The following is a 26114-nucleotide window of genomic DNA, read 5'->3' as shown; positions in this document are numbered from 1 at the left end:
TAATGGAACAAATGCATTAACCATTCGAAACAGAGAAAATTATAAACCTAAAATTTTTAAGTTTATTAAACGAACTATGCGTGTATTGTGTATACTTTTTACGTCCGTACGACGTCCACGGTCTAATATATACATATAATAAATAAAAATAATAATAATCTTACAACTTAGGTAATAATAAGATTTAACATGAATATTAAGGTGACCAGACTTCATCACCCTTGATAAGAAACGCAACAACAGAGATACGTACACAGAAGAAAATACGCATTGCAATAATCAAGACCCCATAGCGACCCATAGAACTACACTTATCTGTGTAAGTTATATCCACGCACCTCAACGTCAAACAACGCCTCCAAGTTTCCGATCTCCACATGTCGATCTTCCATCACCCGTCTCGAGTTCCTCATCGCCGCGGACACGGTCCTCAGCTCCCTCTGCTCCGGGGGCGGCGGCGGGGGCAATGTGTCCAGGCGGGAGTTGTCCAAGTATCGAAGGCACACGTCGTTCACCCTCGCTATCACTGCCTGCAGCAGCACTATCGGTCTGAATACTGGAAAGTCAATACACTCATGTTATAATGTACTACGTAATATATTACTTTTTACTTCAATTTTTATACTAGATTTCCGCCATCGGCTTCGCCCACGTTTTCGAAGAAAAACGCGCATACCCAGTTCTCGTTTCTGTGGGATTTCCTGGATAAAAAGATAGCCTACGTCCTATTCTGGGTACTCAGCTACCTACATACCAAATTTCATTGTAATCGGTTCAGTAGTTTGCGTGAAAGGGTAACATCCATCCATCCATCCCCAAAAACTTTCGCATTTATAATATTAGTAGGATATACTATCCCTACTTTAATTTAATATATTATTATAAATGCGAAAGTAACTCTGTCTGTCTGTTACGTTTTCCCGCTTAAACCTCTCAACCGATTTTGATGAAATTTGGCACAGACAATCTTTAGACCCTGAGAAAGAACATAGGCCTTTTATTGCGAAATATGTACCACGGCCAAGCCGGGGCGGACCGCTAGTAGAATATATGTACCAAATCCTACCTACTAGATTTCTGGGCCGGATGATTTTATTGGCAAATTATTTAGTCTACGTAGATCGAATGTTTTTTTTTCTTCTATTTTTAATGAGGTAGTTTATTTTAACGCGACCTCATTGCGATTATAGTAGAGCTATTTTAATAGGCAACATTTGACAGTTCAACAAAATTCAACAACGTAACCTAGTAACGTTGACATAGAATAATATATTATTTCGTTTTGTTTCGAAAAATGCACATTTGCTTAACTTTTTTCCATACCATTACCTATTTATAATAATAAATGACCGATACAAGTAATTTTAAGATTCAACATAATAAACAATTTCTGATTTAAAGAACTGACGTCGCTACAATTTTGTCTCAATAAATCTTTTTTTCGACACGAAGTGTCTCTAAAAATCAAAATCTGACATCAAGAATCTAATGCATTGATTACTTTTGAATAAGAATCATCATAAATTAATAAATGCGTTGAGTTTTTTAATTATGTAGATACTTGTCTTATTTTGCTCCTTAAATTTACGAACGAAAATATTATATTACTGGGACACGGATTCGTCTGATGAATTTTAAAATTGACATGTGTTTCAAGTTCGATTGACAAATGGTTCCATTAAATCGGCCCAAATGTTGCCTATTAAATTGGCTCGACTATAGAGATCTTATTCATAACTAGCGGTCCGCCCCGGCTTCGCCCGTGGTACATGTTTACGTTTTCTCTACATAAGAACCATCCTCGTACTTCAAGGAATATAATAAAAAAAGAATTATCCAAATCGGTTCAGCCGTTCTCGAGTTATGCGCTTACCAACACATTTTGCGATTCATTTTTATATATAAGATAAGATATTATATTATCTTGAATAAATGGCGCATATTTTAAGCAAAAAAATTTAATTATTTCTGTGTGCAAAAATAAAGAAAACAAAGAACGCACTCAGACTACATAGATAATATTTTCCCACGTGTATTCATGTCTTGAGAGATTTGATCTCTTGATCATTACTTGATAACAATAAGTTTGCATATTGATTAAGCATATAATATATGCACTTTGCAATTTACATACATCTGCATTTCCCCGTAGCTAGTAGTGTGCAAGAATATTTGAGGAATGATTTATTTAAGTGGTAGGAAAATGCAAATAAATTAACATTATAATATTTTTAGTGTTTAAGCAACTCTCTATAAATTTCACAGATCCGTGGAACTGAATTGTTAAATTTAAAAACAAAATAATTGTAACATTGGAGGTATTCATGACAGAAACTTCCAAAAACACTTGAAAATCCTATACGATAATGCATCATGTCATGCATTACGAGGTGAGGCATGAAATGATCGTTTAGAATTTAGATCGATAATTGAAATGAATGACATGCAATCTACATGCTAATATTAATCTGTATTAACAGTTCAGTTTTTTATGTATTTGGTGCATAAAAATAAGATCCTTGAATAGTAAAAAGTTAAATTGATATTTAAACTCAAAAAGAAATACATATTATTGGCCCATAGGACCAATACCTGCCAATACATCCTCATAGCCTAACATATTAAGACACAATATCATCAAGCTATATTACTTGGCCTATTATAACAAGCATAAACTTTTCACTTCCTAAGCAAGTCCCAGACAGATTTCACATCTATATCATCGATCGACTTTTCTTGGAGGTAAATAGGTCAGAAGTTCTTTTGTATTTCGTGACAATCCACTTAATATTACTTTATTAATTAGCCCCTTATCTAGGACCTACTTGAAGATAATATATGTATTATCTAGCTTAACAATTATCTGCATATCAAAATCAAGTATGTACTTGTACATCTCAGCCATAACGCTCTTATCAAAACCAAGGGTCACCAAGCCCAAAGAATCAATGTAAAACAAAGGCGATGCCATACGCGGTCACCGGCCGTGATGTAACAATGCAAACCGACGCATGATAACCGTGAGATATGATAACGCTATGATATCATGCCTTTTGCAAATACAATCATCATTGTTTCGCAAATTTAGCGTTCCATGCCTAATCTTATGTATGGCCCTAATATTTAGACACGCGATATTGTTTACAAGCCGCTTGTAATCTTAATGCGCTGATTAGAAAACCGAGTTCAGCGCACTCGATTTTAGAAATGAAATTTTAAATTTTAAGCGCGTAGAAAGGAAAAATATACTTTCATTCACTTTCATATTCATATAAATAATAAAATGTGACATAAAGGAAAGTTGTATGTTCTGTTACAATTTGAGATAGATATTGTTATTCGCAGGTACAATTTCCCATTTTGGTTATGGAGATATTATAATCTCTACTACTGCCGCGTGGTTGTAACCAGCAAACCTGTCGTTTGTGCGAGAGGTTTGGTTTCGGCCAACCCTGTGGAAATTAAATATTGTGTATTGCTTGCTTAGTTTGAGAATGCTTTAGCTACGGTACTCGGTTTTCCAAGCGTTATACCAGAATTATTAAGATATTCTACACCCAAATCTTCTGCATAAAATTTGACAATAGACGTTCACTTGAAATTGTGTAAAAGTACATAATTCATCATCATAACATCATAAAAAACATCTTGTTTTAATCTATATATGTTTTTGCTATATAAACAAAGTAAAAACAGCTACTCATTATTACAATCAACTTCTAATGTAAACAAATCATTTACGTAAGATGTTATTCCTCGTTCCATAAAGGGAAAGATGACTCCTGTGAAGCTATCGATCTGTCTCGGTTCCACACCGAAAAGAAAAAGTGAGTGCCCTCATAAACTGAGCTTAGAGAAACATTTATCGTCCATCCTATACGCTATTACATCAGCAAATTGTATTTCGCATTTTCATACCACTATAAAACGCTTATAATATTTCTACAAGAAAATTAGATTTTATACGTATCGTAAAATATTTTATAATATAATTTGTAAAACATAAATAATATTATGGATGTCGATAGCAGAGGTGAGATAGAACAAAATAAACAAATAAATATGTATGTACATAGCCTATGATAGCCAAAGACCAATAACATAGCATAGACTATTGAATGAAAATGTTTTTGTATAAAAATAAACAACCGACTTCAAAAACGGATAAGTAAAAAATAAAAAGATTTGATATTATGTATCGGTTGTTTTTAACGCAGTTATTTTTAATTAATACTTTTTAGTGTATTTTTCAACACGAATCAAACGAGCTCAAACTCGATAAAGTTGAGTCAATATATTACTGAGTTCCTATGGCCACCTTCCAATTCCATCATCAAATCAGCTCTACGTCATGATAATGTTTCATCGCTATCCAATTTACATGCGTACCTATACAAAATTTCAGCTCAATCGGTTACCGGGAAGTGAATCAAAGTTACTTGCTACATTTCAATTAATTAAGTCATCGAGTACAGACAAAAATGCTCATAAAATGAAAATTACTGGGCCTATCCAAATAATTTTTTTATGGGACCAATTCGACACCATCCCGCATCGAACAAAAAAAGTCACGTAAATCGGTTCAGAAACCTCGGAGTAATCGGTGTACATACATAAAAAAAAATACCGGCCGAATTGATAACCTCCTCCTTTTTTTGAAGTCGGTTAAAAACATTTATCAATACAAATAAAGTACATTATGAGACGGATAAATAATTAAAATATGGAGGCGGGGAACAAGCATTTAGTCAAGGAAAAGCTTGGAGGAAAATATCGAAATAAGTTTTTTTGAGTACCGCAAGTAAAATAATATCATTCAAAGTTGCAGTATTCAGTCGAATTTAAACCTCGTCAAGTTAATGACAACTATATTTTTCTTTCAGAAACATTCGTCGATGGCGAAAATAAAAGTATCGCATTGAAAAAATATATTTACCTGAACGCTCTGCATCAAAACCGAAGTCATTTGGGAATTTTTTCGATGCCGTTCGCACCTCGTCGAGTATTAACCGCAATAGCGGAGTCATAAGTGTGGGTGGACATGACCTGAAAAAATTATTTATGTTAAGTTTCTCATTTAAATATAATAAAGTTGTGCTTAACCGGTTCCGAACCCTTATAAATTGGATAAGCGCGAGATGAATTACCGAAACTATTGGGTAGAAATATTGTAACGATAGTGTTCCGTACCGAAAGGACAAATGGATAATACTGAGACTTTTCAAATTTTGAGAGATAATGTATTTTCTGTTACACATACATCATCTCTGAAATTTTAAGCTTCTATATGAAATACTAAAGAATAAAATAAATATTTAAGGGATCACATTCATTAAACTAGATTGAAACAAAAGCTTAGATAGTAGAGTAATCTTTAGATATTCACATAGGAAAGAAAAAAACCGGCCAAGTGCGAGTCGGACTCGCGTACGAAGGCTTCCGTACTATGGGGACCCTTAATATTTTTATTTTTTAGTATTTGTTGTTATAGCGGTATATCACGGTTTAAGAGATACAGCCTGGATACAGCAGACAGACAACGAAGTCTCAGTAATTGGGTCCCGTATTACCCTTTGGGTACGAAACCCTAAAAATTGAATGAAAATAAAACATATATTTAAGATTTTAAAACTTGATTTTATACATTTTTTTGCCCTTTATTGACAATAGCGAAATTAATTTTCACATAAAAAACCGCCAGCTATCACAATAATAAATCAAGATGTATTTTAAAATATTATTAATATCACAATACTGCAATTCAAAGGGTTAAATAAGAAAAAAAATAGCTTATTTGTACGGAAGCCAGATTGTGTCGCGAGCCAGACTCAACCGAATTTACATTGTATTTTGGAAATATAAAATGTGTTTTACATTCGAATGAGAACGATTTTACGATTCTAGTGTTTTATTATAATTTAAAGGTTAATTGGTTAGAAGCTAAAGTACCTTGTTTGTATACCTGGACATAAATAATTGAAAATATAACTTATAATGTAACATGGGTTACATCTTTCTTTTGATTAAGCTGTGTCTCCGTGTGAGCAATACAATTAAAAGTATGGCTCAAAATTCAAATTCTACAATTCCTGCATGTCCACATCTATACATATAATAAATCTGTAGAAGGGTCAATTCTGTACATTGAAAATATTGAAAAAATAAATACCAGGGGGTGTTACTGGATCGATACCAAACCCAAATATGTGATTAAAAAAATTTTTGTCTGTCTGTCTGTCTGTCTGTCTGTCTGTCTGTATGTGAAGGCATCACGTGAAAACTAGCGGTTCGATTTCGATGAAACTTGGTATAATTATACCTTATTATCCTGGGCGTAAAATAGGATACTTTTTATCCTGGAAAAATACGTAGAAAAAAATTAATCTTAATTTTTCAGTTTTATCCATAGACGTTGTTCCGTAGAACCGCGAACACACTTTGCGTATTATTATAGGCCTAGCCGTATTTGGGAATTGGGTCCAATAGATATTTATAAGATGTTATTGTCAGAGGTACTCAAAATGGAGAAATAAACCATCCACGCGAAGACCGACATCCGCGCGGACGGAGTCGCGGGCGGAAGCTAGTCTTCAATAAATTATTAAAAGCTTCCGAAACATAGAAAGCCCACATATTTAAATTTCAATTAATATTAATCACTTCAGGGTGGACCTTTAGATTAATTTTGCATGAATGATGCAACATTGTAAGTGCAGTGCATCGATTCGGATTTACCCAATGTAGGGGAGGCATCTATACGATTCGCCATCAAGTTAATAAACTATATAATTATACAGGGTTGTTGTTTATTGAAAATGAACTTTGCTAGTGTAGCTGGTTAAATAGCCCATTGGTTTCGGTATTACGGTATTAGGTATTATACATCATCGATTCCGTGTAAAAGTAATGATTGATTTCAATGATGAATTGATGAAATCACTTGATTTTTTTATACACACTTTGTCGACATACATATTTCGATATTTCCGCTAATAGTAAAATATGACAAATATTATGGAAAAGTTTTAAATATCTTTTCCCACAACATTTAATCAAGTGTATGGTCAAAACAACATAAGTTTGTGACAAAGATATAAAACAAGAAGAGAAGATGAAAACTTATTTCATCCTCCCATTTTAAACCCGCTTTAAATCTTTCCAAGTTATTATAGACTCCAAACACATGGATTGAAACATTGATTTCTTCCATACGGAACATATACACCATACTTAGGAAGTACTAAAAAAGCAAAAACAAAAACTTCCCTAGGTACTTGATTTCATTCACACGTTGCCCAATTTGAACATACGTTCCCCCGGATCTGAAAGCGGCCGTGGACATTACAACTACAGTCACAAAATAAAATGCGGACGTTCGTCTGTCTATAGCACACATAAAAAGGTCAGTGCTCCTCTCCACGCTCTATCTAAACAGTCAACACTTTTGCGCTACTAATGTTCTGACAATTGTTGTGTTTCCATTTACATAATACATTTTTGTAACTAAATGTTTACTGTTTATGTATGAAAAGGTATCTAATTTTACGCTCAATGCATACAGATAACGCAAACACACATGTTTATTGTGTTCGTTTTCACCCTCTTAAAGTACTAAACAGGTACGAAATGACACTAGATTCCAGCATAATGCATATAAAAGCTTCCGTATCGAAAACACTTGTTTGCTTTCCTAACTCTTTAATCTCCATATCTTCCACACGCGATCTTAAGCACTGTAAGACTTCACATTCAAGCCTCACGCATTCACAGTATCACTTATCTTTAAATTCCCAATGACTCAGTATGTGAAGACTAGTAGCCGACTCCAATATAGGTACGCTATTATCACATCCGCTTACCTCCCACGCCGCTTTCATACCAATTTATTCATGAGTAAGTCTACTACAAGAAACGAGTCTTCTCCTTGCAATGCACACCCACCACCGCAGCTTATTGATAAATCAAATTAACGATATCTTTCATGAGGGATACGGGATATCGTTAAACATATCGATTGACGATTAGTATTATGACCAACAATAGTAGAATTCAGTAGCTTTGATAGCCTTCATTTGAAATTATTATTATTTAACTAGGTTTCCGCCCGCAGCTTCGCCCGCGCAGTCAAAAAAAAACTTGCATATTCCGTTCTAATTATTAAATCCCGTTCCCGTGGGATTTCCGAGATTGCGTCATTTTCCCGGGATAAAAAGTAGTCTAAGTCCCTTCTCGGGTATCAAAATATCTCCATACTAAATTTCATGAAAATTGATTCAGTAGTTTAGGCGTGATTGAGTAACAGACAGACAGACAGAGTTACTTTCGCATTTATAATATTAGTATGGATATTCTTGGTTAATAAAAAAACGAAATAATTCAAGTCAAATGTATGAACATTATAAAAAAGTGTAAAACTTAAAAATTGAGAAATAAATATAATTTCTGGAATATGTTAAGTGTACACATAGTGAAATAGTAGTAGGATCCTAATGCCCGTTTACATTTAAAATCATTTAATACACCAATTTATCAACCTTCTTCCCAAAAAGGTAAACATTAAACAACCTAAACATCAAAAGAACAAATTCAATTCACCTGGCTTAAAAGTTAAAACATTTACCTACGTAGGTAATTCGTTTAACATAAACGTACCCGTTAGCACTTGGACGCTAAAATCGCCTTCAAAGAGATCATCTAATTGATGACCTCGTTATTTAGATTGCCAAGTTTATCACGTCTATATTTACCGCTGCCTTGCATTTGATTCACAATGCAAGTTCACCGTGGGAACTTTTTATATTTTCAGAGCATTTTGTAATCGCGCTAATTATAGAGAATGCAATAAAACCGTTGATGACACACGAGTGTACTAATACGCAATAATCATTGCCTAATATTTTTAAGGATATACGATGTAGAGACGAATCAAATACCTGAACGTTATTTTTTTTAAATTTATTTTAAGTAGGTATGCGATAATAGCGCCAAATTTATTTGTTCAGTTTTTGCGGGTTGATTACATAATCCAGTGTTACAATCCATACTAATATTATAAATGCGAAAGTAACTCTGTCTGTCTGTCTGTCTGTTACTCAATCACGCCTTAACTACTTAACCAATTTGCATGAAATTTGGTATAGAGATATTTTCATACCCGAGAAAGGACATAGGCTACTTTTTACCCCGGGACATAGGATAGGTTTTATCCCGGCAATCCCACGGGAACGGGAACTATGCGGGTTTTTCTTTGACTGCGCGGGCGAAGCTGCGGGTGGAAAGCTAGTTTTACAATAATTTATATCGTGTTAAAGAATCTTAAAAACTTAAAAACTTTGCTCCTTAAAATGTAATCAACAGACGCAATTTACTTCTTCACACAAGATTTTCAATATTTTTCCACTTCAGTGCAAGTTCACCTACCTACATAATTTCTAAAGTTTCAGATTACGTAGTGTCAAGACAGAATGCAGTGCGTTTCCCACGCTGTATCAACTGAAGCGCTATTAAATTACGCACTAATGAATAGGTCAACCTGAGAAACAGTTCTACATACACATATAACTACATTACAATACACAATGCTGATTAGGTAACATTGATGCATCCATAGAAATAACGTGATATTTTGCATATCACGAAATATACAACCTGAGCGTCGTCACCCTGAAAATGTCTCTATAAATTATATTTAAGGTTTTTTTCCTAAACTACCTATAAAGCAAAGACTTGGCCTGTGTAACGGTGTTAGTTAAAAATATACTGTAATGAAAATGAAAACTATTTTAATTAACTTGCTTAAATAAATTTCTCAGATGAAAGTTTTCAAATTTTCAAATTAAGCATTTACGTAACCAAAGGATGCAACGAACAACGTAGACATCGTAACATGCGAATTACACTCGGCTACGGAATAAATTTCCTACATTAATGAAGTGTCTATCTGCTAGCATAACACCGAACAACACGTTATAATGTAAACACAAGTAACGTTACAAATCGATTATACATATTGTCTTACACAAGCATATTACTCACGCAGTTGTTGCAACATTAGTCCTCTTAAATATTTATCAACTCCTGCCAGTGCTCGGAGGAAGTCGAGATCATTAAAGATATAATTGCTGCCGCTCTATGTCAATGACACCAGCCGTCTTTGTTACTTAATAATTGATTTATTTACATTCTATTAAAATAGAGTGTAACTATTTATATATATCATTTTGTCAGAAAATTGTTATAGGCAAATCGATTTCCTCATTAAAGGAGGAAGTCGAAGTCTGTGCCAAAACAAATTAGATAACAACTGCACATATTAATTTTGTATTATTAGTTACTTAGGTACTTTAAGAGAAAGAAAATGAAAAAAAAACAAATTGTATGTTATTTTAATCGGAGTAGGTACTAGGTAGGTAGTCGCCACTTCTATAGCTACGAATCATGAAATCTTTTCAGTCTAGTTAACTTCAATACGATTAGATAACATTTATTTGTACTTTACTGTTTGCGTAAGGTTGTATTGTTTGTAATGTAAAATGTAAATGTATAGATTATCATCGTTTTACGCTGCTCTATTAAAAAGCGCGTAATTTCTACCACGCACAGTCTTAGATCAAATGATCTAAGCGCACAGTATATTATATTCGCTCGATAAACCTATAAAGAAATGCACAATACAATATATAACAGATTTAACCCATTGACCTCGTGGTCAGATCGGGCCGCTCGGGGCTCAATAGATTTTCTATTGTGTCTGTGATTCCGGGGGCTGAATTATTACGAAACAAGATAAAAGTTATTAAGTAATTTGAATTACATGAATTTAGGAAGAATAAAATATGAATGTTCCATAAAATACTACATTACTGCTATCGAACGGCGTTGCTACTTTCATTAATTTAAATATGTATAACGAAAATTAAATTTAAGTATTTACGAAAATTCATCTTAGTTCCCTCAGCAGTATTTGTTATACAAAGTCTTGCTTAACATATTATGTACTGTTATTGTTAATATGCATATAAATGCGCCTCTATATTTTAATTTAATTACCTATTCCTAATTACCTATTCAAAGTAACATACGCGTACTCGCGGCCTGCGGTTTATGATTATCGGTACGGGCTGACTAATGATGTTTGCATACAACCTGTCATCCATAAAAAATTGTGCTACCATGCTTAAAATTTCCACCAAACAACGCCAGATGGCTTGCGTAATACTACAATCTTATAAGGCAACTAATATTTCCGACTCTCCCACTCACTGGAACACTTGTTCAAATTTAAATTATTTGTTTGGAATATACCTTAAAGGTGAATGTCCTTCTATAGGCTATAGGCTGTATGAAAATGTTATACTTTAAATTTATAATAGAACTAGCTTACCGCCCGCGGCTTCGCCCGCTTTCTCTAAAACGATTTGAGATTTAAACTATCCTATCTCTCAAGTTGGATCGAACTGCACAAGGTGTGCGAATTTTATTATAATCGGTTAAGTGGTTTAGGAGTCCATTGAGGACAAACATTGTGACACGAGATTTATATATATTAAGATAAGATTTTTTTATATGAAGCCATTGAACTTACAGCATGCCTTGAAAGTCTTCTACAATACAACATAAATATTTATATATAAATAAACTATAACAATAAAGAGAAGATTCATGTTTTTAACGGATAATCTACAGTAGTTCCAAAAATATAAATACATAATCCTTAAACTGACTAGAAAAATGTATTGTCTTATACCTATAGGATCTTTACTTAAAAAGTTTGCAAGCAATTAATTAAAGACCCAAACTTCATATTTAGGAAAACAGGTAGACATTCCTTTGTAGCTAAGTAACACTAACCGTAACCTTGACAACCAAGGGTCAGGTCAGCAAAACATGTTTGCTGAATGTGCAGTATATTTTCCATACTATATAAAGAACAATGGATGGAGGTGTTATACTGAAATTGCTATTGTATTATGTACATATTATATAGTTTGAATTCTAATACTGATATACTAATTACAATATAGTTTATAATTATTATCAGCTTTATATTGATTCTTGTATTCCTATTAAATTAAAAGCTATTAAATTTTTACTGGGATTTTTATTGGTAATGATTGAAAAAATAAATATATAGAGTAAAAGAAAATTTTCACAAAATTACAATACTAAAACTATCTCACAATACTCATACACTTATATTTTTTACATAATTTTTATTTTCTCACACAATAAAATAATAAGGCCAACAAAGAGTTATATCAAGCTGCCAACTATTTGTAAAATCAAAATTTGCCAGTGCAGTGCTTCTATTACTAAAATTTAACTTATTTATAGGGTTTTTTATCTAGATTTTTTTTTTAATTATTAAATGGCTTATTTGAATAGTAGTTATCCGGTATTTGGCAACATAGTGTCAAGGCCACCAGATAGTTATTTATTTATTTATTTATTTACGGCATACACCAAACCATAGGTACATAGTTGCCAGATATCCATTTCATATAGGTATTGTGTCATTTGTTAAAAATAAATACTTCATGAGAAAATATTTTTTCTAATAAAAGCCCAGTACAAGGAATACTTTAAGTTACTTATTTGCCACCCACTGCAACACAATTTATTGAACCACTTTTATTTGTTAAGTACAACCATATACGTACAATATAAAATTTTATCTGCTCTCAAATTTATACAAAGAGAAAGTGGGAAACCTCCTAATAAAAATATAGGTATGTGCTTATAAAAATACAGTCAAAATCTGTTATAACGACATCAAAGGGACTACTCATATTGAGTCGTAAAAACCGATAGTTGTAACAACCGGATTTGAATTTTCTCCCTTTCTTTTCAAACGGTTAAAATTGTCGAGTGTGTTTGTTTGAAAATCCTTTGTCTAGCTTTGAAATAATACGCGATTTTTCTTCGATATTGATTTGTTTTCTTTTTTGCGACATGTTACAATTTTCACAGTTAACTCAACAATATGTTTTGGTGTGCCTTGTGTAAAGATAAGTAACAAACTGACTTAAGAGATATGACGAAGCGGGCCTTGAGGCTACTGCATGCATGTCCTTTGTTTCTAATTACAAAAGACCCTAAACTTTGATTACTTTTACGATAATAGCCATTGACTATTACACCGTGCCAGATGTGGATACAGTTACCTATTCAATTTTTTTACAATACAGCTGAGCCGGTCGTTCTACAGATATAATACTCCGAAAATATTAACCAAATGTGGTCGCTTAATGTGGTATGTCGTAGTAAACAATGTCGTAAAAACCAATGTTTTCGATAAGGCGGTCATATAACATTCAGCCAGGACCTTTGATTTTGGTCAATTTAACCGGTATGTTGTTTTAAACGATGTCGCCATAAACGGTTTTGACTGTATAGGCAAAATGGAAAAAAATCAGATAAGAAAATGTAAATAATGTAAGGATACATTGTATATATTTTTGATAGCCTTATTCTTATACAACACACAGAACATCTTATTCAAAGAGTTAGGACTGTAATCCTTTAGCTTTACACTTTGTTTTCAGGGCATGGATTACGACAAGTATTTAACATAATTTTGCCTTACTCACCTATCTCTTAGATATGCGATAATCCAGTAAATGACTTCGCCGGCCAGCTCTGCCTCCGTGATACAGTAGTCAGGACAGGAGACAGGTAATTGATCCTCAGGACATACAGTGGCCGCAAAATTCTCAAAAAACACACGATAGGTCGTCAAATAATCGTCTTTATCCCCCATTTTCGTATAAATGTTCTGTTTTCCTTACAATATAACAAAACACTGGATTGATCAACAAACCATATAAAATAAGATACTGTCGTCAGGACAATCAAGATTACAACAAATTACTGTAAATAACACTGATTAAACGTAATTATGCTTCGTTTGTTGTTAACTATTTGGTATCGAAGACGATCGACAAGTTTATTCGAAAATATTACAAGTATTGATATAAATCAAAACACTCGAATCACATCTCACTCACAGGGCGCACACCAACACAAAATTATTGTACACAAGATAGGTAATGTACACTATGTATTCAAACATAGACAAAGAAATTTAGACAGACTGGCGAAGTGGCAATAATAATTATTTTTCTCTGTTGTCTTTTACAAGACATTAACCGTAGACAATTTACGACAATTGACAGATGTGAAGTTTTTAAATTATCTGTGTTTTGTTGTAAATATTGTATTGCCAATTAAAAAAACTATAATATTATCAGGAAAAATATGTCAACAATGTAAAAACTTAAATTTAATTAAAAACAATTACTTTTAGACATATTTGGAATTTACCAATTTTTTCAATTTTTCATCATTTCATTATTAACTGCATAAATTCTTAATATACATGGTTAAAATATTTGTATAATGTTTGAAAAATTTAAATTATTTTATGCATATGGATGGGGTAAAATATAATTTATATTGGGCAACCCTGCTCTTTCCAGTTTTATCGTGGTTTTATCTGTGGTCAAGGTCTGTGGTTCACACTTCACTTCACTGTAATCACACTGTAATTTTTAAATTTTAATTCATTTTTAATTAATTTTTAATTTATTCGGAATATTACCGTGTGTAGGTATGTAATAAAATATAATCTCATTCTTTATACAGTTTAAATATACATGTATGCTAAGGTATTTTATATTATATATTTTAACATTTTTATATCTTCTTATTGATCTGAAAACAATTCTTGTCCAATTGTGTAAACGGTAAATCAGTCTTACTTTTTTTATTACAATATTATTTTCCATACTAATAATATAAATGCGAAAGTAACTCTGTCTGTCTGTCTGTTACTCAATCACGCCAAAATACTGAACCAATTTGAATGGAATTTGGTATGGAGATATTTTAATACCTGAGAAAAGAAATAGGCTAGGTACCTTTTATTGCGAAATATGTACCACGGGCGAAGCCGGGGCAGACCACTAGTTTGAATATAAACGTTTAAAATAAAAATCAGACGTATCTTATCCTGGTTACCAAGCAATTAATAATGAGTTGATTTGATAACACTTATCTTCTGTATGTCACGTAATTTAAAAAAAGCATTGATATGATTATGAAAAGATAGGTAATAATTTATTTCGCACCTCATATACTACCTATTAGTACCTCATACATTATTCATAGTCAATTTGTTGGTTTCGTGTTTTAAGGTCGCAATTAAAATACATCAACATGCCATCAATTGCTGGAACTTATCAACACTATAAGAATGAAAATATTGATGAATATTTTAGTGTAGTGGGTATGTATTAATTTTATTTTCTATTTTAATAATAAGTCAGTACCTATGTGGTAGATATCTTCAAATCAATCATTTTGATGTCGAGCATTTACAGTAATCCAAAAGTAATAATGTGCATAGAAATCTTCGTCACTGTTCGGCAACTGTCATATTCTCGGAAAGTCCGAAGATGATATCTATATAGAGCGGTTAAATGCATTTTCTTCATGCATAATTTAGTCAAATTATATGTTTTGTGCTAAAAGAGATTAATATGTATTTGTGGGTAAGTAACGATTTTGTTTCGATAATTCCTTGTAAGTAAATAGCGAGTATAACCCCACGATTGCAAATATATTATCTTTGTTGGATTGTTTTACTTGGAAAATTTATAGTACTTTTAAAGTGTCTTACTGAAGCTGGTGTAATGATGGAAGAAAAGAAGGTTAAAATAATACAAAATTTATATTGTACTAGCTTTCCGCCTGCGGCTTCGCCCGCGTTTTCAAAGAAAAACCCGCATAGTTCCCGTTCCCGTGAGATTTCCGGGATAAAACCTAGCCTATATTACTCGTGGATAATGTAGCTTTCGAATGGTGAAAGAATTTTTAAAATCAGTCCAGTAGTTTATGAGCCTATTGACTATTCATCACAAACAAACAAAGTTTTCCTCTTTATAATATTAGTGTAGATAAAGTATGGTTTTCAAACACAGGTTTATATTTAAACCATATATGTAAATCTTATCATTAAAATCTCAGTTCAAAAGTATTTACAGTACTGATCATTCTTCAATATTATGACAATTACAAAAAAAATAAAAACAATCAAAATCAGGGATTATCTTTATTTCTGACATTTTAGATACATCGGAACTCTTCTTCATTTTCACTTTCGCTACTGCCATCACCTGTGTAAATCATTTCATCCATTAATTCAATTCACCTTTAAAAACAAAACCAAGAAGGGTACGTAATAGCAGCTCTATATAATTCCACACAGAGAGAACACGTGCAGTCACCACCAATATTTAAAGACAACTGACGGATTTTTGAGTTTTTTGACTGACAGGCTACCGTCAGTCGTCACCTACCGCCCGATTTGTTTTTGATTGTGTATACTGTATGACCATGAATTGACTTCTATTTCTTTTGAACAAGGTGTAAAATGCAAGTTCGTTGTTTAGGGATCTTACGATTCAATGATTCGAGTGTCTTCGGAAATACGACAATTAGCGAAGATTTGCATGTGCATTATTAATTTTGGATTACTGTATGATAATAAAATGTGCACAATTTTTAGAGTGCTGTTTTTTATGTCAGTTACAATTTCTGTTCACACTTTTATATTGTAGGTGTGCCATACATGGGGAGAAAAATGATGGGTTTATCATCACCTCAGATGGTAATATCTGTGGATGGCGATCAAATGACAATTAAAACAGCATCTATGATGAGGAAAACGGAGTATACATTTAAGCTAGGTGAAGAATATGAAGAACAAATGCCTAATACTATTATCAAGGTATTAGTAAGAGTTAGTTATTAATTTAAATTAAGGCATAACTTTATTTAAAATCTTTAATTATTTTCTTCATTAGTGTCCAAGTTTTTAAGTCGAAAAAAAAAATGTCTCGGTCTGGCAGGACACAGAATGCTGATGACCTACTAGTCTGCTTCACTGAAAGAATATCTATCAGTGAAGCAGATGTATGCATAATGCATTTTTGCCTTACCCCACTTGGTGTCATGGGACTTCACACTAAAGTATGTTTATTTTTATATGCATTATAAAAATGTCTAATTTTATATTATTTTTCAGAGTGTAACAAAAATACAGAATGACAATGAAGTGATTACTGACTCGGTGATTCCTGACTCAGGGGAAAAATGTGGACGCCAATACCTCTTCACTGATGATGAGTGTGTGATTGTAAGTATCCATGAGAATGAATTTAAGTTAAAAATAATTGTTTCCTTAGAATGACTACATCAAATTTGCAATCCAAGTATAAAGTTGGTCTTTCAAAATAAATTGCTTTTCTTCAAAAGCATTAAATAACTATATTTACTAAGTATGTAGTAGTTCATTTAATACTAGCTGGGCTTCGCGGTTTCATCCGTGTGGCTTCGCTCCTATGGTCTTAGCATAATGATTAAATGATATATAGACTATAAACTTCCTCAATAAATGGGCTATCTAACACCGAATTTTTTTTTTCAAATCAGACCAGTAGTTCTTGAGATTAGCGCGTTCAATCAAACAAACAAACTCTTCAGCTTTATAATATAAGTATAGAATATAGATGAAAAGCAGGCAGTGAATGCTAAATTCAAGACAGTGTAATGCTTTTTTTGTTTTGATTTCTAATTCGATTTTTTCTTTCAGACACTGACTCATGACAAAGCTAAGGTTCCCGCTAAAAGGTACTTCAAAAGAGTAACTTCGTAAAAGTGTTATCTTTATATACATATTATTATAATATTATAAGAGTTTACTTACATTCTGTACTTTTTATCTGTATGTGATATTATAAGTTGGACTGTTGGAGATTATTTTATTATTATCTCGGTTAGACTGATATTTTTTTACATCTTTTATATTATTTTTTAAAAATATACTATATATTTATTAATAAAGTTTATTTATAAAGTTTTATAGCGTTTTTTTTAAACATACAATCTTATTTGTCACAGAATATATAGGTAATTAATCTACAAATAAAATCTGCGACATAAAGGTGCCTTTCCACCCGAGATGTACTATGTAGCTAAGCTATGAAAATGTTTTCACTTGTTTCCACCAATGCTCAGTTACGTCGCGTAGCGGTGCAAGTAAGATGTGCTATGAGGATGCGCCACTGCTAAGTAGTTGTGCGAGGAAGATACGCAGCTCGAGCTTTGCAATGTATCGATAGTAGGCGCTCTGAAGTCTGAACATAACACGCATCCATATAAAAACATCTTAACTGAGACCGTTTCCATTAGTGTTACGCCACATAATACTTCATAGTATGTATGTCTAACGCTATAGAAACTACACTCCGCCTCCCGCCAAAAGTGATCTTTTACGCCACCCCGCACGATCACGAGTAATATGGCTAGCGCCTACAGCAAGGATGATACACAGCAAAGATTACGCTTGACAACATAATATAATGTTTACAAAAGCAATGATTTATTAAATTTACTAAGTAGATGTATGATGTGATGAATGTGTTAGTGATATTATGGGTATCTAAACTTAGTGTTTTAAACGTAGTTTCTAAATATGTACTGTACCGCGTGCAAAAGTCGCAAGTCGCGGACATATTGTGTTTTTGTTTGAATTGAATGTATCTACATACCTACTTATGTTGGAAATTTGGTGCAGGGCAATGAATGTTTGATCGACCATAGGTGTGACATGAACACGCAAGTCAAAAATGCCCTTGGCTAACCCTAACACAGGGAACACACACATTTTCACTCTGTACAAATGTCTAATGCACTCTAATGTCTAATGCATGTGATTGTCATAACTGTGGTCAAAACAATAATTTTGTATGGAATGACGGCCAAGGGTGTGACATGTGAATGAATTTATATGATTGGTGGATAACAAACGCATCTCCAGCAAAGTGACACGCCTCTGGTGGAAAAGCACCCTGAGACTCGACAAAAGCATATTGCGTAGTTTGTCTTTACCACATTTTTTTGAGTTTATTTTTACAAAAATGAATGATGATATTAGGTTCAGGAGAATGAGAAGGTGCCGATCGAGGAAGAGCCCAAGAATAAAAATCGAAGTGTTATCCCAATATCAGATAGAAGATACTGGGCACTGTATCAGTATCTCTAAGTTTTACAAATTTTTTGTCTAAATAAATATTAAAGAAAATTATAGAATAAACAAAATCTTTTCAGTGGTTTTTGAGCAAGTAGCAACAAACACATTATGTACATCACATACATTTATATAAAACTAGCTTACCGCCCGCGGCTTCGCCCGCTTTGTCTAAAACCTCGTCGTCGTTGGCCTATACGTCTATTACAGACGGTTTATGGTGCTATGCCTGTCTAAAACCTAATTTACACTAATATTATAAAGAGGAAAACTTTGTTTGTTTGATTGTAATGAATAGGCTCTTATACTACCTACTGAACCGATGTTGATGAAAATTGTCACGGACAATCTGACCCTGAGAAAGAACATAGGTGAAATATGTACCACGGGCGAAGCCGAGGCGGACCGCTAGTAAATTTTAAACTAAAACCTTCCTCTTGAATCACTCTATCTATTAAAAAAACCGCATCAAAAATCCATTGCGTAGTTTTAAAAATTTAAGCGTACAAAGGGACACAGAGAAAGCGACTTTGTTTTATAGTTACTAATTACTATGGAGTAATAAGTGCCCCGCGGTATTACTCGCATTGCTCCGTTCTTGTTGGTCATAACGTGATGATATATCTATAATCTTCCTCGATAAATGGGAAGAATTTTTCAAATCGGACTAGTAGTTCCTGAGATTAGCGCGTTCTAACAATCAAACAAACTCTTCAGCTTTATAATAATATGTACCTAGTATACCTAGTTATGCAGGTAAATTTTACAGTTTTTAAAGATTCAATAATATATTGTAACGAACTTGAATTATTAAATAATATATTCGTAGTAGGTAGGTAATTTCTGTACTCGTGGCCGAGACTCGTGGGTTCTTCGTAATTTATATCCTTATTTATATCTGACTAGCGGTCCGCCCGGGCTTCACCCGTGGTACATATTCATGTTTTCTGAACCATCCTCGAACTTCAAGGAATATTATAAAAAAGAATTAACGAAATCGGTTAAGCCGTTCTCAAGTTATGCGCTTACCAACACATTTTGGGATTCATTTTTATATCAAAGATTACCTACATTTCTAAATTTAGGACAGTTTAATCAGAAGCTTCTAATTTCTAAAATCTAATGCTGTTCACTGCGATTGGTTGCAAATTTAATACGTGATATGAAATATTATATCGAAAACTTCCCCAAGTTTGCAGAACTTTGGGAATTTTTTTCACGACCATACAGCAAAAAATAATTTACTTAATTGCAATTATAACAATGTTTCGGACTACGGACAAGGTTGCAGAATGAGATTTATTGTCGTCCCTGTGGTCGTCCCAATGTACCATTCAGTTGTAAGTTTGAAAACTTTTGGAATTATTGTGAATTTATTGTCTTGACTGACTGGAGTATATTGTACTTGTAGCATTATAATTATTTTAATTAAAAATTTTATACTCTTTTAATTATTTTACATTTACTTGATGGTACATTGTAAAACCTTGCTGATCTATAATATGTATATTTTAAGTTTTTTTTTTCTGATGAACTACCTAACAGAAAAAGTTGTTGGCAGCACTGATTGAGCTGTCACTTTGTGATCGATACATTGTTTTGAATAATTTAATGACAAAAGAAAGAAAACGGTCGGAGGTGCAATTTCAAAGCTCTTCCTAATTTTACTTTTCTAATTTACTGATCCTCACTCTCACCTTATAATATTACTTTAAGCTTACAACTTGCACGACATTCCAAGCACCGCAATGTCTGATGCTAACCAGGTAACTAAAAAATACTACTATTTCTTATTGTACGGATCTACGCACATAATGCGTTGATTTTTTTATTTTTGAAATGCATTGTACTGTCGTTTTAAAATCTCATTTTACTTTTAGGAGCTACAAGTAAAAAAATTGAAGAGATTGTTGGAAGGGTGGCGCACAGCGTTGCTGCCTTTAAAATCGGTTTTCCTATGGGAACAACAGTGGCATCCTTGTGCCATAGTGGCGTCCGTATCATTTCTATATTTAATTATCTGGTTAATGGACCTAAACACTCTTGCAACATTTGCAATTGTTGGTTTGTTCATAAACTTTGTTGATTTCATTGTTCCCATTGTTTGCAAATCTATCTGTAGTCCTAACTCATGGTCAGGACAAAATGAAAAAACGTATGAAGATATCTGTAGGAGCATTGTAGAAATGTATAATGGGACCTTTAAACAGTTTTGCAAGTTTTACTCACTAAGAGAAGATAGCCCTATCATGGTAAGAATATTATTTAACTTAAATTACTTTCTTTTTTCAAAAATGATTAGAGATAATTTTATAGGCGAAATTGCATAAACATCTGTGATATAATTTATTAGTAAAAGAGATTGAGTAAAGACCGTGTGACCACAGGCCAATTTTGATTTATCTAAAGCCTTGCTTGTTATGCTGCATGCTATACTCAGATTTGAGTAAATCCAAATAGGTGCTATATTTATAACATTAGTCAAAGGATATTATTGTTTAATTTTAATTGTAAGTACAGTACAATTCAAACTTAATGGTGGCTCGGAATATTGTATGATCCATTGAGCAAAAAACCAATTTTAAGTATTAGCGGGACAATCAGGGACTTGTGCGCACCCGCACTTGCAACTGCATCTAACTTCCTAAACTGCAATTAAGTTTGAATTGAACTATACATCAATCTATTTACTACCTATAAACTATCTTTTTTCTTTTCCAGTACTACATAATTTCCATCAGTATGCTGTGCATCCTGGCTTGGTTGTCGTCAACTATCAACAATGTGTTCCTGCTTTACATATTCTCGATTGTGGTGCTCCTGTGGCCTGGCATTCAGCACAGAGGCATCTTCAACACTGTCCTGTCCATGATCCACATGGCACCAAAGATAGCATTGAAATCAGAATAATTGATTTGATAACATCTATGATATTATAAGTAAAAAGGTGTAGGTAACATTCAGTCTTCAAATAGAGCACACTACCGCACAAACAATCAAACATCAAAGTAAGATGGCATGATTCAACTATTGTATGGGATAAATTAGTGTACTCATGTAAATTGTGGCCAATTAGCCATATTTAAATACCACTTTTGGAGCGCTAATAACCTATCTACACCTGTTTACTTATAATATCATTGGCTTTTATCAGTTGCTAGCTTTTTATGTGATGTAAGTCTGGTCATTACCATTTTAAGTTTAATGTAGCTTATGTTGTGAGCTTTAAATTATTAACTTTTGTTAAATAAAAGGATATGAATTAAAATTAATTTTTCTTTATTTGTTCTTAAAACCTCGACTAGGACACAAGTGATAATGCACTTATGCAGCAATACTATGCTAAAAGAGATTGAAAAAATTCCTTCATACCACCAGAAAGTGGCAAAGCCGGTGTATGGGTAAATGTCGGAGAATTTAAATGACTTTCCATAATTAATTATTGTATGTGAAATAATCTATACTAATATTATAAAGCTGAAGAGTTTGTTTGAACGCGCTAATCTCAGGAACTACTGGTCCGATTAGCAAAATTATTTCGGTGATAGATAGCCCATTTATCGAGGAAGGATATAGGGTATATATTATCATCACACTCAGACCAACAGGAGCGGAGCAATGCGGGTGAAACCGCGGAGCGCAGCTAGTATTAAATAATAATAAATAACTTAAACACCTAACGCAAGGTGTGCTCACGGCACACCTTGCGCGGTCGATGGTAGTGCGTCGCGTGGGTCAGTAGTACCGAGACTCATCGAGCTACTGACTCAAGAAATATAAACAATAGCAAGGCCCATAACCCCATGCATTCCATATCAATTCAATTTACATTCTAATAGGAAGGTATAGCCACATAACAACTTCTCTGTTGTATGTAATTCTCTCACAGGTATCTCGAAAACCAAGGAACTAGTTACACAAAATTTATTTTGCACCGCTACAACATGTTCTATCTCTAGTTATGATTTTATTACGCCACACCTGTATGAAAAATATTTGAAAAACTCTATGAATAGAAAATATAGGCGGGTTTCGAATACGCTTATTCGCCTTCACAGGAAAACACTCAAGGATAGACCACGCCATCTTTAAGATGTTAGTGAAAACATGTTATCTAATAAAAAAAACAAAAACTCTATTTCAATATAAATTACATTATTGTACTGATGGAATATTACGTATAAATTTACCAAAATAGTAATTTATACAATTTTAGCTGTCTGTCTGTTTATTCCAACTGATCTCAGGAATGGCTGCACCGATTTTGACAGCACTTTCACTGAGAGTTAACTGTTAACTATAAGAGCGTTTTCACATTGTCCGGTCCGATATCGGATATCGGGCGCCGATAGCCGATATCCGATATCGGAGGCTAAGTAAAATGTATGATTTAGGTACCTGTCTTTCACATTGTCCGGTCCGATATCGGATATCGGAGCCAACACCGATATTCCCGTGAACTATCGGACGATAATGTTCAGTGTTACCAACTCAATTTTCGAAAAGGTAGTATACCAACAGCAAAAAAAGCACTAGTTTGTGTATTTTCAGTCATTTCTAGGCGCTAAATGTAAAAAAAAATCCTTTCATTTACTTTAAACCTTTTTATTAAGAAAACATTCATTTAAGTATTTAAAGGCATTAAAAATACTATTTTTACGGGAGCTACTTTAATACCGTCCTATAATATACGGCAATTGGCTGAACTGAAGTAAACAAAAATAGATTGCGTTCTTAAATTCAACCGTATCTTCGAAATATTAGTGTCTTTTATCTTTATTTACTCATTCTGCCTCGCTCCTCCTCCTACTTGGACTACTGTTGTGCTGTAAGCTGTTTATTGTATTGTTGTCATTGAGTCACAGATTTAGTGCTTTGTTTTAGCGCCGATATCAAACCTGTATAATAAATAGCACATCTAAATAATATTAAGTATAAAATAATATCAAATCTTTTTTATATTTTACTTTTCCAGCTATTTTGAAGTCGGTTTCTTTTTTGTAGTTATTTTTACTGTATGTACAACTACGATCTATCAGTTGAATTTTTTAAAATCAAACTCTTTTTATTGAAAAGAAAATTTACAATACGGCAATTTTGTTGAGTTTTCTCTAAAATTTCAGAATTAGAATGCGGCGACCTTACATTTTGTCAAGAACGCGCGGCGACTTTTGAGCATGTTTGGCTTGTTTACTATTTTGGTTGTCTGGGTTCGTGCTTAGGCCCCGTTTCCACCTGCAAGTAAACTCGCGGAAGTCTTGCATGAGTTACTTGCAATGTCGTTTACATATCCTGCAATTTATTGCTGCAATAAATGTCATGCAAGAAGCTCGCGCATCATACTATCGCAACTTATCGCGGAGGTGTTTACACACGATCTTGCGAGTGACGGGATAGGAATTACTGTTACAATTTTTCTATTCTATTTTGTGAAATAAATCGTATACTATAATTTATAATGTGTACTATTTAATGTAAAATGATCTAATGAACTAATGTAAATAATATATTGTTTAAATAATAACTTAGTTAAATTATAAAATTAGCATAATATAAATATATTATATGCCAATTTGTTGGTGAATTGTGCGGACATGAAATTTATTATAAAAACTTTGTAACCACAACTCAACAAATAAATTTTCATTTCACTTCATTTTCAAAAAATAATCACATTATTCCATCTTAAGATCTCATATAATCCTATTGACTTTATAGTTTCTTCATTCTTCACAAGAGCATTCACGACTCATTAATTTCAAATAAACAAAAATCAAAAGCCATGTGGGCGATACTTGCAGCTTGCTGCGAGATATACGGAACTAGACCGATAAGCTGCGAGAACTGTCGCGAGTAGACGCAGTCATGTTTACACATGCTGTCGCAACTTCTCGCAAGAAGCGCTTGACAAACTGTCGCGACAGAACTTGCAACATAGTTTACACATGCAAGCTGCTGTCAGACAGACTGTCGGACAGTTCTTGCAGAAGTTTACTTGCAGGTGGAAACGGGGCCTTAGATTATTTAAATGGCTATATTATTATTAGTCTGTGGTACTACGTAGATAATTTACTATTCTGTGGTAGATAACAGCACCTACATTTGTAAATGTAATTTGAATTTATATTTGCCAGTTTCGTCGCTTTAATACTGAGTTGAATTTTATTTTATTTTATTTGTATAAGAACATAACAGTCGTACATGATTTAATATAAAAAAGTTCTAAAAATAATTCACTACGACCACACAACATGTTCTATTATTAAAAAAAGAAAAACAGCATATAAAAAAACAAGCCTCACAATGAAATTGAATATTGAAACTAGATTCTGACTCTGCAGAGGGTACAAATCCAAACTCCGCAGTCAGCAGATTAAACCGGTTTGAAAAACATAGTTTATTTATTACTATTTATTTTATTTAAAATAAAGTTTATTTTTTGTAACATAAATGCATCCACTGTTTTTTTTAATTCTCCATATATCTACTTTTCCAGTTTCTGGCAACACTCATGATATCGGGACGATATTATCGGATAATGTGAAAGGGCAAATTGTGTCCGATATCGGATATCGGCTATCGGCTTCCGATATCCGATATCGGACCGGACAATGTGAAAACGCTCTAAGGAGTAACTTAGGCTATTTTTTATACCGGTATTCCCACAGAAACAATAGGATTAAAAGGTAAAACTCATTCACGCGCGCGGGTGAAACGGCGAGGCGCAGCTGGGTATTATGATATATTTGTCTGTGGGTGAAAAACGCAATTGAAGCCATACATTTGCAAGTATTTGTGGCTGATATTATTATTATTTAGTTTTATTCAGGCGCGGTCCTGCGAATCGGAGTGACTCACACACCTAAAGTTCCGTTTAAACCTGATTTTTAATCCCGGCGAACACAGAGTACATTATTATAACTGAGTACGGCGAATGTCGGTGGCATAAACGGCTGTAAAACTTTCGATTGCGTTGGCTTATAAGTTTGATTTTTTCACAGCTAGAGCTAGATAAACCTACGAC

General features: G+C 33.3%; 3 protein-coding genes across 5 annotated transcripts in view; 2 read left to right on the top strand and 1 right to left on the bottom strand.

Moving 5' to 3' along the window:
* Positions 1-14074, bottom strand: part of LOC123690931 — a 74202-nt gene extending 60128 nt beyond the window's left edge. Inside the window, exons 1-3 of the mRNA XM_045635088.1 lie at positions 13590-14074; positions 4937-5046; positions 339-556 (exon numbers count right to left, since the gene is read on the bottom strand). Of these exons, the coding sequence (XP_045491044.1) occupies positions 339-556; positions 4937-5046; positions 13590-13759 (498 nt within the window). The 5' untranslated portion in view covers positions 13760-14074. The remainder of the gene's footprint in view (positions 1-338; positions 557-4936; positions 5047-13589) is intronic.
* Positions 14075-14494: 420 nt separating this feature from the next.
* LOC123691125 (fatty acid-binding protein, adipocyte-like) lies at positions 14495-17921 on the top strand. 3 transcript variants are annotated; one of them, XM_045635365.1, is made up of 5 exons: positions 14495-14608; positions 15195-15286; positions 16620-16789; positions 17087-17197; positions 17654-17921. In XM_045635365.1, the coding sequence occupies exons 2-5, from the start codon at positions 15217-15219 to the stop codon at positions 17714-17716; spliced, it is 414 nt and encodes a 137-aa protein (XP_045491321.1). In that variant the 5' UTR covers positions 14495-14608; positions 15195-15216; the 3' UTR covers positions 17717-17921. The 3 variants fall into 3 exon arrangements, with proteins under 3 accessions (XP_045491321.1, XP_045491322.1, XP_045491320.1); XM_045635366.1 differs by lacking the exon at positions 14495-14608 and adding an exon at positions 14622-14659 and having other exon boundaries at positions 15191-15286; XM_045635364.1 differs by lacking the exon at positions 14495-14608 and adding an exon at positions 14640-14744.
* Positions 17922-20657: 2736 nt separating this feature from the next.
* Positions 20658-22362, top strand: LOC123691435 (ADP-ribosylation factor-like protein 6-interacting protein 1). The gene is made up of 3 exons (XM_045635822.1): positions 20658-20856; positions 20971-21342; positions 21812-22362. Exons 1-3 carry the CDS (start codon positions 20839-20841, stop codon positions 21998-22000), a joined length of 579 nt encoding a protein of 192 aa, XP_045491778.1. The 5' UTR covers positions 20658-20838; the 3' UTR covers positions 22001-22362.
* The last annotated feature ends 3752 nt before the right edge of the window (positions 22363-26114 follow it).

This window comes from Colias croceus, chromosome 4, assembly GCF_905220415.1.
Source record: "Colias croceus chromosome 4, ilColCroc2.1".
Classification (NCBI taxonomy): Eukaryota; Metazoa; Arthropoda; class Insecta; order Lepidoptera; family Pieridae; genus Colias; species Colias croceus.
This window is presented reverse-complemented; position numbering and strand designations above follow the sequence as displayed.

What these genes read in the sequence shown, in the direction of transcription:
- LOC123691125 (XM_045635364.1), top strand. Translation starts at nt 14,659, where the DNA reads ATGCTAAGGTATTTTATATTATATATTTTAACATTTTTATATCTTCTT. An exon ending in CTTGTCCAATTGTGTAAACG is followed by an intron (nt 14,745 to 15,194) that starts GTAAATCAGTCT and finishes TCGTGTTTTAAG; the next exon opens with GTCGCAATTAAAATACATCA. An exon ending in CTGATGATGAGTGTGTGATT is followed by an intron (nt 17,198 to 17,653) that starts GTAAGTATCCAT and finishes TTTTTCTTTCAG; the next exon opens with ACACTGACTCATGACAAAGC.
- LOC123691435 (XM_045635822.1), top strand. An exon ending in GAGAAGATAGCCCTATCATG is followed by an intron (nt 21,343 to 21,811) that starts GTAAGAATATTA and finishes TTTCTTTTCCAG; the next exon opens with TACTACATAATTTCCATCAG.